The 15620-nt window shown below is 40.2% G+C and overlaps 1 protein-coding gene across 1 annotated transcript; it reads right to left on the bottom strand.

Moving 5' to 3' along the window:
• Positions 1-3894: 3894 nt before the first annotated feature.
• LOC115377075 (cilia- and flagella-associated protein 251) lies at positions 3895-13361 on the bottom strand. The gene is made up of 7 exons (XM_030076946.1): positions 12992-13361; positions 11434-11736; positions 10848-10972; positions 8952-9042; positions 7662-7790; positions 7005-7122; positions 3895-6300 (listed from the first exon to the last, which is right to left on the bottom strand). The coding sequence occupies exons 2-7, from the start codon at positions 11713-11715 to the stop codon at positions 6200-6202; spliced, it is 846 nt and encodes a 281-aa protein (XP_029932806.1). The 5' UTR covers positions 11716-11736; positions 12992-13361; the 3' UTR covers positions 3895-6199.
• Between the last annotated feature and the right edge of the window lie 2259 nt (positions 13362-15620).

Consider the following 15620-nt stretch of genomic DNA (forward strand, 5'->3'; position numbering starts at 1 on the left):
TTGTTATTTATGTTTGATTTTTCTTTGCTGAGTCCTGTTACTGTTTTCTGCTGCACTAACACAATTGCAAGCGTCATCAAAGTTTAATCTGTTCCAGTGTTGCATCAGATGTGTGGGGAATGAAACAAATGATGAATCCAAGTCAGTGTTTTTCAACTAAATAGCCGTTCAAACGGGCGATGCTTCGGCTCTTGGTTAAATGCCTTGCTGTCACCTGTCCCCTCCATATTAGGATCATAGACAGGTGCCTTTGAGTGTATGTGTGTGTGAGAGAGAGAGAGAAAGAGAGAGAGAGAAAGAGTGAGAGAGTGTTCCATGAGCAATCAGACGGGTAACCATCACTTCACACTTGCAGAAAGTTAAAGTAAATATGGGTCATGTGTGAACTGACAACATGACGTATAAAGACTGCCATTAAAGGTACAACCTATCCTATACCACACATTTACAGGGCTGTATAACACACTCTACATTTTCTATTTTCTCACAGTCTGCAACAGGGATTGGCAATTTATGAAATTTAAAATTTAACTATTCTTCCCCAAAGCTAGAAGCAGCCTGAAAGGTAAACCACGGCACGTGATGTCATGGAGCAGCACCTGCCATAGTGAGGACGAGACTGACATGGTATTGTCATGCATTAATGTAGTTAACTGCACTACTGCTCTAAACTATTAATGATCATTTTCAGCAATTAGTGCAATAACCCTCCTAATGATCAAATTCTTAAAACAACCTGTGATGAGTGGAATCATGTTTTTTGTAAATATAATAGTTATTACACTGTTTGGGTTTAACTGAAAAAGCTCTGTGACAGTGAGGAAGGAGGCTCACAGTCAACAAGTACAGTCATTTTCTCTGTTTTAACGGAAAATCATGTTGAAATGTGAGAGAACAGACGGTTTCAGCCCTCTGGCCTTGCATGCAACTGTTGCATGCACAAACTAAATTACTTCACTTGTTGAGGACGACCCTCTTTCCACATTGGCACTGAGCTTAGAGACAAGGATCACGCACCACAAGTGTGCACAGTGGCACTTGTACCGCTGAAAAGGCTCAAATGTTCCACTTCGAAAAACAGAAAAACTGAACACATCATCTAATAACAGGCAAATTTTAATATCCATTTGTTGTCCAGCAACACATTGAGCCAATATCTTTGTGCTACATGTAAAAATTTGAAACTTCAACCTTGCTGTCAACCAAACCAAATAATGGAAAATTACTGTTACAAGAAAAAAGTTATTACATCATTGATAGGTAATGTGGCCAATTTACCACATCAACAGCATCATTACAGTACTTGTATGTTATCACATTAATTGCTGTGATTATTTCTGAGAAGCTATTCCATAATCAGTAAGACACACTATTATGAAATAAAGTCCATTCATATGTAAAAGCTCAAGCAAATACACTATGTGCCCACAGGGTCGAGCTCCCATTCATGGTTAATGCAGCTCCAGAATGAGCCAGCAGCATACAGGCTGGCTTCACTGGAGTCTGCCTCAGAGGAGCTACAAGAGCAAACACAAGTTAATTTTTATGTTTAACGGTGTGATCACTTCAGATTCAGAGTCCATCCTCTCTAAAATGTGAAAATTAAAATAATAATAATAATAATTATAATAATGATGATAAGCAAGTTGAAAAAGGGGATAAGCTTCTGTTTGTGTGAATAAAGCTGTAAGAACAAATCTCACAGTAGGGTTGCTTTTCTAGGATCACCTAATTGCTTCTGAGAAATAAGCCCAGCACAGAACACACATCCACCCTTATCTGCGGTGACCTTATGACGATGTATTACCATTCAGTGTCAATAAGAAATTCTGAAGAATTACTTTCTCCATTTCTAATCATGCCTGCCAGTTGCTTTCTTTCGAAACTGTTGAGCTTCTTTGTTTAAAAGTGATGGTTCTGGAGCATGTGGAGCAGTTACCTGTGCTCAAACAACATAAATGACTGATTTTCTTAGCATTTTCGCCTTTCGTCAACGCTTTGGACCAAAATAGCCACAGAGAAGCCGTCAGAAATGCATTAGGGATTTTACTGTGGGTGTAAAAGGGACTGCGTCTATAAATAAAACTCATAAATACCTGCATCACTGCAGTCTGCTATTGGTGAGATGGCTTACCTGGCCAAGCACTGAGTTTTGCTCCATATGGCTCATTCTTTATCTGTTCCACAGCAGAAAAATTAGGGCAAAATAGAGTAAAATGTCAAAAGTAAAATATTTAGGGTGACGTGCAATTCTGTCAGGAGCTCCAAAAGGTAGATGAAAAGTCAGTGTTTCCCAGATGAAGCAATATTGGGGAAAAAAGCAGCAAATATCAGATGTAATAAATGTTGATCCTGTCCTTGGAAAGTCTCTCTGATCAGTGACCTTGACAGTTTGACTACCCCAGTTTTCACCTTCTTTGGTGCTTCTCTGAACCGTTCAAACAAGGCCTATAGTTTCTATGGTAATTCAGTCCCTCCCTCTGTCCCTCAGTGTGTCATCCAATCCCTCCCCTGGCTTCGCCTTTGTGTTTTGTGTGTGCACGTGTGTGTGTGTGTTTGTGTGTGTGTGTGTGTGTGTATGTGAGAGAGAGAGAGAGAGAGAGAGAGAGAGAGAGAGATCCCGAGTCCCTCCCTCCTCACCTCTTAAGCTGAGCTGGATGTTTTGTGATGGAGACTGGTCACCCTGAGAAGAATGGATTCTGTATAAAGATCTCTCTCCCTCTCTCTCTCTCTCTCTCACACACACACATTGACTACATTAATTCTGCAATCTCCTTAACTCTCTACCCTAAATGTAAAGGGGAAGGAGTTTTAAAAATGTGATATTATTTCACCTTCCCCCCAGCTGTTCTGTAGGACAGTAGTGGTGCTATCTTCCTCTCATTGTTACTGAGTGCTGGATACTGGCTGGATGCTCCAAATGCTAACTGTTAGCCTCCTGCCATTGACACAGACTTCCCCCCAGCTAACATTATGAAAGTCCAAATGAAACGGCGTTTCAAGAGGACCTAACTTCCAAATGGTGACGTATTTCTGCGTGCAACAGGAAAGACAGGCCAGACATAACGTTGGGAGGAGTTTGATCTGAACACTGGAAAGCTGGTGTGTCACAATAAACATGGCGAGTTACAGTGATTCAGGGCTGGATGGTAGCCTGGAAATGAAATGAGGTTTGAGGTGGCGAGCAACCAACGACACACTGATGTGCCATACTGAGGCTAGCCGGCTAACTAATGAATCTTTGTACTGGCCTGTGGATGTCATGAAACTTTGTTTTATGGGAAGAAAGAAGATTGTATTTTGATTTAAGAATACAAAGAAATAGATTTTTTGATATCTTCCTTTTTCATATACCGTTTCAATAGATGCACAGTATGACAGGGATGTGATATGACAGCTGAAAAAGGCATTTTTCATTTCACCAACTTTAAAAAAAAAAGTGTCCCAGTAGGTAGAGCCCGGACCACTGATCCAGCCTGATCCCTCCACAGCAGCCTGGGTTCAAATCCAAACCCAGGCTGTTTGCTGCGTGTCATCTCCTCTCTCCTTCCTGTCCCTCTCTACTGTCTCTACCAAATAGAGCAGAAATGCCAAAAAATAAATTAAAATAAACACCTTTCTTTTTTAAATCTCAAATCTTGTTTTAGAAATACCTTTTGTCAAAAAATCTGCATCCTCTTCCACACACACACACACACACACACACACACACACACACACACACACACACACACACACACACACACACACACACACACACACACACACACACACACACACACACACACACACACCACCAGCAGTGGCTAAACGCTACATAAGACATGACTGAGATGCAGACTGGTAGAAGTTTATTGCAACACAGATTCTGAACATGATATCAGACTGGTCAGCTTGACATGGTAAGAAATAGTCACACTTTTTTTTTTTTCTGAACATGATTTGTAATTGGACTAGTGGTTTTTTGTTTTGTTTTTTTTAAACTGCCTGATCTGTGTTGTGTGGTCCCCACATGAGAAAAAGTACCATCATGTTTTCAAGCCCCCAAACACTGGATACACACAAAATACTGAATCCTCCGTATTAAAAATAAGGAACTCCCAGTTGGTCCAGAATGTGGGTACTGTTTAGGTGGATGATGGAATAAAGATGTGTATCTTACAGTTACATTTCTGTGTTTGGCCGAGGTTTTTGGTGAATGAAAAAATATCCCAAACTCTTTGCCAAGACAGTGTGGCAAGCTCTGGTGATTAAATCAATAACAAAGATATTAAAAAACACAAACAAAATCAAATCAACAAAGAAAATCATCCCTTATATGTGTAAAAAGCACTTTGGTGAAGAAGAAACAGCTCCCTTTTGCCTGCAGAACAGCAGAGTTCAGTTCTTTTCAAGCTTCACCCAAAAAGCTTCTATGAAGGCATGCATGAAGAAAACAATTAATAATTTTTGAAAAGATCATTGTTACACTTGAGTAGGCGATGACAACAGATTGTACACTTGGCAGAATTAGCAGCTTGTGAACAGGAGACCATTTTTCATGCCAGTTTATCCCCTAAGGAAAGGTGCTAATCACTACATCATGTATTAATGAGACGGACGATTTCCCTCATATTGAGACAAACGAGAAAATTTTTTAAAAAAGACATCAACACAAAATACTGTGCAAGTGGAAGTACAAAAGTCTTGTCGAGGAGGGACAGTCTCTTCACAGTCATTTGTTGGTCAAACCAGCAACATCTGATTTTCCACTCGGGTGCTCAGGAGTGATGTCACTGTTCTCCCCAGTGACACTGTGACCTCATGCTGATTGTCACAACTAGGGCTGCAAAAACTTACTCGCATTTTGGAATAAATCTATCAAATATTACATGGAATATTTGAATAATTTACAATCAAGAGTACACTTTTTTCAACATTTCAGTGTAATAAGATTTGTTTAAAAAAATAAAAATGACACTTGTGAACAATGTGTGACAGCTCCATGGAGTGTAATCTGTCGACTAAACGGGACTGCTGCATACAGCAGAGCAACTCCGCTTTTCAAAATGTATGACATCAGACAGACAAACATGTTGTTTAGTGACAACAGAGCAACAGAGCAGCAGGTCCATGGGCCTGTGCAGGCGACACTGTCCTTCTTAGCTCTGGTTTCTCCAGACATCTTCCTCAGCCACTATGTTAACCCTTTAATGGTCTCACCAAGACAGAAAAACCAACAGTCTCTTTTTAACACCCCTGGGTTTTACCAACTACAATGATTGTTTTTTGTTTGTTTGTTTGTTTGTTTTGACTGACCAAACAATTTTCAAATTAGAAATCTCTACCAAACGGCTGAAATGTGAGTTTATACTAAAGGTAGACAATAAACTGGGCTGAGCAATAAAACAATAATTATTGCCATATAATGATAAAAATGTACAGTAATGAAATTAACTAAAATTTTATAATGTCACCGACAAACTGTCTAAAAGGGTTAGGGTTAGTGTTATTGTTAATGTTATAATGTTATATTATTGCTGCATTATTTTGTTGAGTTTTTAAATAACATACATCAATATTATATCTATTATGTTGTTCAATAAAGACCATTAAAAGAATGAGCTACGATTGCGGCTACAGTAGAGGTAAGAAGACAGGAGCAGGACTGTGTATCAGAAGATACTAATTACACAATTACGCGGATCAGGATTTTTTAGTCTTAAATGTTGTTATACTTTGCTGTTCAGTAACATCTCTGACACTGTGTCCTCCAAAAATATGCTCTTACCATCAGTGATTTTCCAAACAGTGCACTACGTCTGAAGTTGTTTGCTAGGCACCAGCAAGCTAATTTAAAGAGGTTGCACCACAGCGCCCTCTGGTGGATTTTGTTTGTTTGTTTGTTTGTTTGTTTTGGATATAACGCATTTCAGCCGAGTGGTACAGATGTCAGTTTGGTTGCATGTATTTTTTAATAAGCAGCTGAAAGTGAAAATGGGATGTACCACTTGGTCGAAAAATCCATTAAAGGGTTGGCGACTGTCCATTCAGGTGGGCGGAGCCAAATCAAAATCTAAAAATTATTTGAACAGATCTAATTTTTCATAAAATTTTTCCCTTTTTCAGATTTTGATCAAACATTAGTTGTAACCCTAGTGACAACCAATCACAATGTTGCGTGGTGCAGGCGAGCTCTGGCTCGGAGTGATCTCCGGCGTCAGAGTGATGTTAGGTCCTGGACCTCCAGCAGCATGGCGTCCTGCTCTATCCTCAGCTGGTCCCGTGCCTGGAGGCGGCCCACGAGCTCTGAACTCAGGTCTGAGGTGGACACAGGAAAAACACTTAGAGGGTCATGAGGTAATGGCATGTGCTAGGTCACTACTAGCCAACAGTCACCTGACCATCACACATCTGATTAGCATCTGATTAGGAAATCATTTTCCAGCATTTTCAAGGACATATTCAGCGACTTGTACACCTGTTTGATGCTGCTCACAGATCACCTAAAACTGATTTAAATTGGATAAATTGGCCAAACAGCTCAAAACTATGTGAAACTCATGTCTCTGCCAATGTGTTTTTTTGTTTTTTAACATGTACAACATGTAGTTTACATGTAAGAAAAGAGGAACATGCTTACAGGTTAACAATGCACAAATGTGCTGATTTAGCATAAATGCCGTTTTGCCTTCCAAACACGTGGCACTGCAGAATGTCAGCGGCTACAATTGTGCAACGTCAGCTCCAGAAAACAGTTGAAAATATGATCTCAGAAGAACTTTATTATTTTGTAGGATTTCATGACTATTTTCAGGAAATTTTATTTTGAAGTTTTTGAATTTTCCAAGTGTTTTCCATGACAGGAAAACTAGCCCACAAATGTCTGCGATTTCCGGACTTTCCAGGACATGTGGGAACCCTGAGAGGTTAGTGGGCGGGCCACAAATTTCCAGGTTACCCTTGGTAGTTGAAACAGGCTCTTATTGTGAGTGTGGTGTGTGTATGTGTGTGTGTGTGTATACCTTGTATGGCTTGGCTAAGGGAGGTACAAAGAGCATTTAACTCTTTGATACTGAAGGCTTGTAAATCACTGAGCTCCAAATGTCTCCTCTTCTTCTGAGGATCACAACACACTGGAACCTGGGAGAAGACAAAAAGAGGAGGAGAGACGAAAGGAAAATTGTCATTTGTGTTTGTGTGTGTGTGTGTGTGTGTGTGGTGTAGGAGAACATCACACAACTGTCTGTAGCTTCAGGGGCTCATCGGCTCTATGTTCAGGTGGTGTCGAGGTCAAGCAGTCATAGTGCCATTGCTTTCAATTGTGCACTGTTATTTATGCAATACTTTCAATTATATGACCCACAGAATTAAAGTTAACACTTTTAAATCTCTGAAATCTCATCTCTTAAATATCTCTTAAATCTAAGGCCTCTTCAATCTAATATTTGATCTGATTACTGATAAATATTGCTGATTACTCCACTAACATTTGAAGTCTCTCTTATTATTCCCAATCATTTTGTCAAATTCAGGCTGCTCGATAGTGCCTTACCCTCCATCTCTAGCTAATAACTTTAAGCTCAATTTATTCTTTTGTGTCTGATGTTGCAAACTCATCCCTAAATTATTCAGACTGCAGGATGTCAATAATTCATGGTCAATAATTCTGTCTCTCTTACCGCTGGCTTGTGGTCAGTTCTCAGTTTGTCTCGGAGGCTCCTCAGAGCGTTCCTGAAGCCTCGGGACGCTTTTGTCTTCTCCACCTTGGCGGGAGCCTGAGGATGTTTGGGAACCTGAACCATCCCTCTCTTCACCAGAGACGGATAGATGAGCAGACAAACATGGAGAGATCACACATGTTATTACAAGTGAAGGATGACTGCGTGTTTTCTCACATGTGCTGGCATAAATAGCTGATGAGTACAGCTATTTAAAAACACACCCTCTACCTTCCTTGACAATTGATGTGTATGCCCCTCTGCAGACTTGGTTTTCGGAATACCAGGTACATTTTTGCACATCTTTATCTATCCTACAATATTTGTTTATAAGCTTGAGGTTTTAAATGGAGAGCTAACTGGACACACAAAGAGATAATCTATAATTTCATCTGCTTTATCGTTTTGTGTCAATGTGAGTGCTTGTAAGTATGGATGTGTGGAGATGTATTCAGTTATGGATGACAGAATTCATGGCTTGTTCAGCAGCAGCATTTACCACAGCCATATCCCAGCTTACCATCTTGAGCTACTGCTAGGTATTTGGTAGTAGGCTAGCTAATTAGCCACTCAGAGGGTGTTGGAGGCCGAGCCAAGCCAACAAACATTAGTTAAAAACAGTGTTACTGCAGTTCAAATTGAAAAGCTCCTATAAAACTCTGCTCCCGGAAGCCAGGATGAGATGAAAGGTGATGCCGGACAGAGGCCCATGAGTACTAGGGACTGATTGATACTGATTTTTCACGGCCAATACTGATTGCTTTATTAATGATCCAGGACACATATAACTGATATTTAGTGACAATCTTATTGCAGTATCATCTGCATAGCAGTATATTTGAAAACTGCAGTGTCACAATTTACAGTGTCAGAAATGCCAACACATCTTTCTGTAAAACTAAATTAAAGAAAGCAAAAAGTGAAACGTAACTATATAATTGGAAACGCTGCCCCACTCACTTGCTTATAAATCAAAATTACAATAACAATTATTGAAAATTTTTGAATATCAGCCCTGATAATCAGCCAGGATTGATAATTGTTCGATCCCTAATGAGCATTTTTTTTCTGTTCGGGAGGTGACCAAAATGTAGAAAGGCTGTTTAGATGGCTGTTCATAAAAGTGAAGAGAGCAGACAATTAGTAGTGCTGTCTCATGCATGAACACACAAGCACGCTACAAAGATCAATATAATTTCAGTTAATTTTCTGGGATGGTTAAAGAGTAGTTAGCCATATGGTTGTGCTTACCTTCTTGTGGCTTTCCTCATCCTTCTCCTCCTCTTCTTCACTTTCACTGTTATTGATGAAGCACAGCTGAAGATTCATCTGCGTCTGAAGCCTGAAGGCAGAGACTCACGTTTAGTGTGGATTCATATGCAGATTCAGTCTTAGTGTGGATTTACAAACACACAGTCCTGTTCTGGGTTTGCACACACTCTGGTCCAGTTCGGACATAACGTTTTTTTTTTTTTTTTGGTCTGGACCAAGCCAGGAGAAGATATGTTGTTGCAGTTGTCCTCTAGCTGGTTATGAATTCACGCTGCCTTTTTGCGCACTAACCAAAAGCTGTGAACAAGACGTTGCAGGGACTTGTGTCCTCTTTAGGTAGTGTGTTGACTCAACAGGCTTGGTGGCATCATCAAACTGCGTTTACAGTTCCTACAAACTGAGATGTTGGACTGACAGGATCCATTGTAAGCAAGGTGCAGGATTTTTTACCTGCTACACCAACAACATTTGTGTTGTGTGCTGGAGTGCAAGCCGTGTTTACAAAGATGGGGGATTTCAGTGGGGATTTCAAACTATTTTGCCCTGTGATAATGCAGTTGTGTATGCACAGCTTGGAATTAAAAACAGCATGGGATATAGAAAAACAGAGCGATGAATTATTGTTTCACTACATCATTTAACAATGCTGGGTTGCCACTGCAGACATAAAATTGGCTTATACGGATGTGAGTGGAAAAAGAAACCCACATTGCCTGTGATACAATTAAGTATTCATTTGAAATTGTTTTTGAACAGATTATGCTCATTTAATCACACCAGACCATGTGAAAGCAGACATCAGCAGCAGGATGCATGAAGCTGCGTGTGGCTTCATGTGGTCAGAAGACCACCTTCATCTGATTATAATGGCAACGTTCTCCTGCAACAAACATGCTGTGCCGCATCCGTGCCCAATCTATTCTGCCTGTTAATGACACAGCTCCTAACCCCTTGTTCTCCATTACAATGATAAAAACCATAAAATCAAATTTGGACTCACTTAAGCCTAAGGAGAGTATTAGGGCTGGGATGGCATGCATATCTCCCAATTTGATACTGTCCTGATACTTGAGTGCTGATTTGATATGTTCTTTAGTATTGCGATTCTACAAGTATTGTGATTCGATATTAAGACTTATTTCATTTTTTTTTAATTATCCTTGTTAGTGGATATAAAGTTCCATAGAGCTGATTATCCTAGAGGTCACAATGGGTTTTTACACTGACATCAAGTTTCAAAAAATGGTCTTGCTGCAATGAAGTGGCTGCTATGGAGTCTAACATCATCACACATGAATCAAATGTGGCTCATTGAATCCACAAGAGTCTCAGCTTTCCAGTCAAACCCAATTGATGCAACTCCAAGACTGTTTAGGCCTCAGTCTGCATAAATACACCATTTTACAACAGGCCACAAGAACACATGTGGACTGCAGGGTTTGTAGCCCAAACTGCATGGGGTTAGCATGAGGTTGGCATGTCTGCAAAGAGGAGAGCCGTGGCTGCCCAGAGAACCCATTTTCATTCACACATCTGGAGGTCAGAGGTCAAGGGACCCCGCTGGAAATGCCCTTGCCAGTTTTTCCCTCACCAGAATTTAGCTGAACTTTGGAGCGATATTTAACCACCTTGCCAACCTAGCATGACATGCTTAGTACCAACAGATTCTTTAGGTTCATGTAGTTTTATATGATACAAACATCTTTACTTTAAATCGATTCAGTAATAAAATAAAAATCGATTTAAAAATTGTAAAAAAAGAATCACAATACTTAAGTGAATTGATTTTTTCCCACCCCTATAGAGTATCACAGCTTTCCAAACCCAAATGACAACAGTGTTCTTGCAGGTGTGAGGAGAGTGGTGGTTTTGTACCGGGAGGTGAGTGTCATCACATGGCTGTTGCAGTCGTCGTCTCCATCCTCCCAGCTCTCTACTCTCCTCCCTCGTTCCTCCATCCAGCTGACCGGAGCTCTGCCTCGCTCCAGAGAAACTCCGCTCTGATAGGACACCATACCAAGCACATATCAAAGAGACAGCAACGATGCTGTGTCGCACAAAATCACCATATCTATGAGCTTTTGAAGCTGTTGATGAAAATCAGTGACTCAGCAAGGACAGCAAACAAAAACATCCATCTTAAATCATCTTTTTTTTTTTACTAGGTTTGAAAAGAAATCAAGTGAGTTTGCTCAAGTTTCAAAGAATTAATATGATTAGTTCTTCTAATTTTGGACATTGTTTCACTGAATGTCAAATCAAATCTTTAATCTGCTTATATTATAATCAGTTTGATGATTCAACCTATCTGATGAGATGTGTGAAATTAGAAATGGGCAGAATAAGGTACATGAAAGCTTCTGTGTTAGCATCTCATCTACGTTTATGTGATGGAATATGACAAATACTCCACTAAGAAAAAATGCAGGGTACTCCATACTCCCCACCCGTGACCCCTGACCTTTGACTTCTTCTCTCTCCTCTCCTCTTCCTGTTTCTCCAGCTCAGCGATGCGCAGGCTCAGCGCCTCCCAGTGCATGATGGGAAGGCCCAGGTCATCCTCATTGCAGCCTTCCTGCCACACTAGCGCCGCACCCTCAGAATCTTCCTCTCCATCCTCCTCCTCCTCCTCGTCCTCATCACTCCTCTTCTCCTCCTCCTCCTCCTCCTCCTCCTCCTCCTCGGCCTCGTTACTCTCTTTTTCCTCGCCCTGTTCCCTTTCTCTCTCCTTTTCTCCCTCCATTTCTAGTGCTGGTCACTCATCCTGGATGGGTGGAGGTGACAGCAGCAGGGTAAAACTACAGTGCAGGCTAATCAACTACAAGATTTATGAAGGTATAAGGATGTAAACTGTCCTTGGCTTGTCATGCTATCTCCAGCAAGGAGTACCTGACAGTTTACTTCAAAACATGGTGATGAAATTCACTTCAGAGTACCAGTCACATTTCTATTTCCAATGATTACATCAGGGATAACACTAGACAGGGAGTGTCTTTACTCATAACTGGTGGGAGTGCAGCTCAGTCAAGAAAAAAGCCTACACAGAGAGAGCTTTGATTAGTAGAGTATCAGTAATGTGTAACTGAGAAAAACAATCACCAAAAGCAAAAAAAATCTCTATATACTGTAAAGAGTTCCTGGTTACTGGTTTCTTTCAGTTCTCTTCAGGCCAGTACAGTGCACTACAATAAATGCACATTCACAGGCTATTTCCTTGTTCCCTGGTCTAGATTTGTTTGAAAATAACAACATTTAGTATAAGCATGGCACTCTGTAAGCTAAAGATCTGCTCATACTAAATATCACTGATTTGCATACACTTGTTTCATTAGGTTTAGACCTCCCAGCAGGCGTGGAAGTAACTAATCAGACCCAGTCACCCACGTTGCTGTGATTGTGTGGCTTTTTGTGCACTTACACTTTTCACAGTATTTTTCTGAAATGGTAATTCTACTTTTATTTAAGTAGATTTTAGCTGAAGTGCTGTACTTGGCTAAATTTTAAACCACATCCACTGTAGAGTACCAATGTGTAGGCTCTGTGTAACCAAGATAGACTAGCAAGCATCACCAATTTCCAATCATCTGGACTTTTAGAGAGCTTTTCTTTTTGTCTGAACCTTCTTAAACGCACAACTTTCTTGATACACCTTTTTTTGGGAGGGAGGGCTCCTTTTTGTAGTTTCCACATTTCAGACGGAAAAGAAACTTATAATTTAATGTGGCACTCTCATCCGATGAAAACTGCACTGGAAAGATTTTTTTTAACCAAAACATAACTCAATAACTTGTACTCTTAAGTACATTTTTTTAAAAAGTGGCCTACTTTTTACTTACTCTCTGCTTTGTACTAACAGCAAAGTAACACTAGTGACACTCCAGTAGCACTTTGTAGCCCTCAGTCCACGGCAGGACCGCCTGGAGGTGATCTGGTCTCGGATAAAGCAGAGCGACGTGTCCACACCGGGACACCGGGCACAGTACGCGGGTTTCTGGCCCAAACCTCCGGGACGCACTCACCAGTTTCCCCGGAGCAGAAGCGGCCGAGCCGAGTCGAGTCGAGCCGTGCCTCGTCACAGACACACAGGCCACATTTGCCACATAGCTCTCCCTCAGCAGCTCCTCCTTGTCGCTCTCCTTGTTTCCTTCTTTCCCATACAAGTTTCAGTCCCTCTTCTTTCCCAAACTTTGTGTATCCGCGAAGATTTGAAAATTATAACTGTTCCGTTTTAAATTCTCAACGGTTTCGCTCTCGACACTTAGCCAAGTTTGAGATTTCACCGTTCAGACCGCTGCTATCCCAAAGAAAAGCCACTCCTTCCTGCTGCAAACAGCCGAGGAAAAAGCTCCAAACTTAAGGAATTTCAAGGCGGAAAATTAGTTGGAAAACTAACAGGAAAAAAGAAAATACTTCCGGTCTCAACTTTCAAAATAACAGCCCTATTAACGAACGAGCCGTGATAACTAATTCGGTAGACTATTTTTCTGCCTCATTAGTGTCATGCCGGGATTTTGGGCAACTTTAGAGAGTTTGTTTGTGTTTACGCCGCGTGGATAATCTACGCAGCTGCGGCGGGCACGTACGCTGTTTGTTAGTGTTTATCAGCTTCTGGAGCCTGAAAATGCGTTTCTACACACCCGGGCTCACCCATCTCTGTTGTGAGACCAATTCAGTAAGAACAGATTATGTTAGGTTGCTGTAGGTTTATTTTAATAAAACAACATGATGAACAGTGAAGAATCTCCCATAAGTTTCCCTCCTCCGCGGCCGCCGCTGGTCCTCTCTGTCCGCCTGGCCAAGTTGCGCAACACGCAGCTATTTGCACTGCGATGCGTGTAATACGCAACCAGGAGACTGTCCGCATAAACATTTCTAAACAGAAAAACTCAATTCTTTGCACTCATGAAGGAAATTGAATTGTGCATGTCAACGATTTGGATTAAAAAAAAAAAAAAAAAATGAATGTATGCAATATTTTTATTGTCTTTAACTGACTTTATTGTCATACACATGTATTTTTTTAATCATAAATCTTTTGTTAGGTTTGTTTAGTTTTTTTCTGTGTTTCTCTCTTTTGCACTACTTTATGTTTGATTGTCTTAAAGCTTCATATTTGTAGGCCATGTTATTGTCTTTGTTCACGACTTGAAATAAAGATTTTCAAAATAAATAAATTAACGGTCCACATTTTTTCCACATTAGGCCTGAGGGTGGCGCTAGAGGAATGGTAATTAGGTGTGTGTAAGGTGGGTTTATTACCACTGAATTAGGCCAACATTTCTGTATTATACCAACATGGGAAATAGGAAACGAGGAAGATATATAATGGGTAGGAAAATTAAAACAGAAAGGAAAAGAAATAAACTTTTTTTTTTTTTTAGTTATAATATCAAACGATTACATGTCCGTTTGGTGGTATTTGAACCCACAATGTAAAATGTCTTAGAAACATTATATTGTGTTGATTGCCTTCACTTATTAGTCAGTTTACACATGGCTTTACAGACACTGTCTAGATAGTAGAGGCATAATTTGTGCAGAATGATCATACAATGTTGGAAATGTCAACACTTTGATCTACTATATGCATATTTTAAATGTTATTGCTACATATTTTAGGTGCAACCATTAAATAGGGCATGACACTTTGAAAAACTGTCTTGTTTTTATCTGTAACATATTGTTTTTGTTTATCTGTTGTATCATATGGCTCAGGAGAACAAGGCTGTAACACCAGAAAAAACAACTTCAAAACTGTCTCACTTCAGCCGACGTGTCTGAAAATTTTAAGTTTCTTGGATATATAGTTTATTTTTAATGACATTTTTGAAATATGGAGAGTGAAAATCTAGTTTTGTTGTAATGAATCTCCCTCACTTTAATAAATCATAACCAAAAGTGATACATGACACTCTGCCCGTTTGTGACGCCCCAGCAGTGACATGCAGTGCACTTTGCCACACAGGCTTCGTGGATGTTTTGCCTTAAGCTCACATGGAACAGTTTGGTCCAGGGAATCCAGGAAATACATTTTTTCATCTTACTGCTCAAAAGTGAAATTTCCAACCCATCTGCCAAGTTTGGTCACTGTGTGTCTTCTGATTTCATAGTTCCAGATACTTCTAGTGGAGAAGAACGGAAACACAGAAAGCAAAGCAAGGACAACAGACAGAATAACCGCGGTCCAGACACACCTCCAGGGGTATTGTGTTCTGGTTTTCTTAACTTTCATACCTGAAATATCCAGAATTTAATTGTCACTAGTCCCTTGATTATTTTTTTTTCTTTTTGAAAATAATCAACTTGTCCGACGTCTTTTCAGGCTCTAAAAATTCTGTTACACAATATCAAACTTTGTTATTTCAACAGTTTGAGTGGCTTAAGGAGGTATTTTTTCAGACCGTTAGCTGGGGGCAGGAGGCTAAAGGTTAGCATTTGGAGCATCCAGCCAATATCCAGCACTCAGTAACAATGAGAGGAAGATAGCACCACTACTGTCCTACAGAGCAGCTGTGTGTGTGTGTGTGTGTGTGTGTGTGTGTGTGTGTGTGTGTGTGTGTGTGTGTGTGTGTCTGTGTGAAATAATATATATATATATATATATATATTTTTTTTTTTTTTTTTTTTTTTTCAAAATGGGAGAATTAT

This window comes from Myripristis murdjan, chromosome 18 (genome assembly GCF_902150065.1).
Source record: "Myripristis murdjan chromosome 18, fMyrMur1.1, whole genome shotgun sequence".
Classification (NCBI taxonomy): Eukaryota; Metazoa; Chordata; class Actinopteri; order Holocentriformes; family Holocentridae; genus Myripristis; species Myripristis murdjan.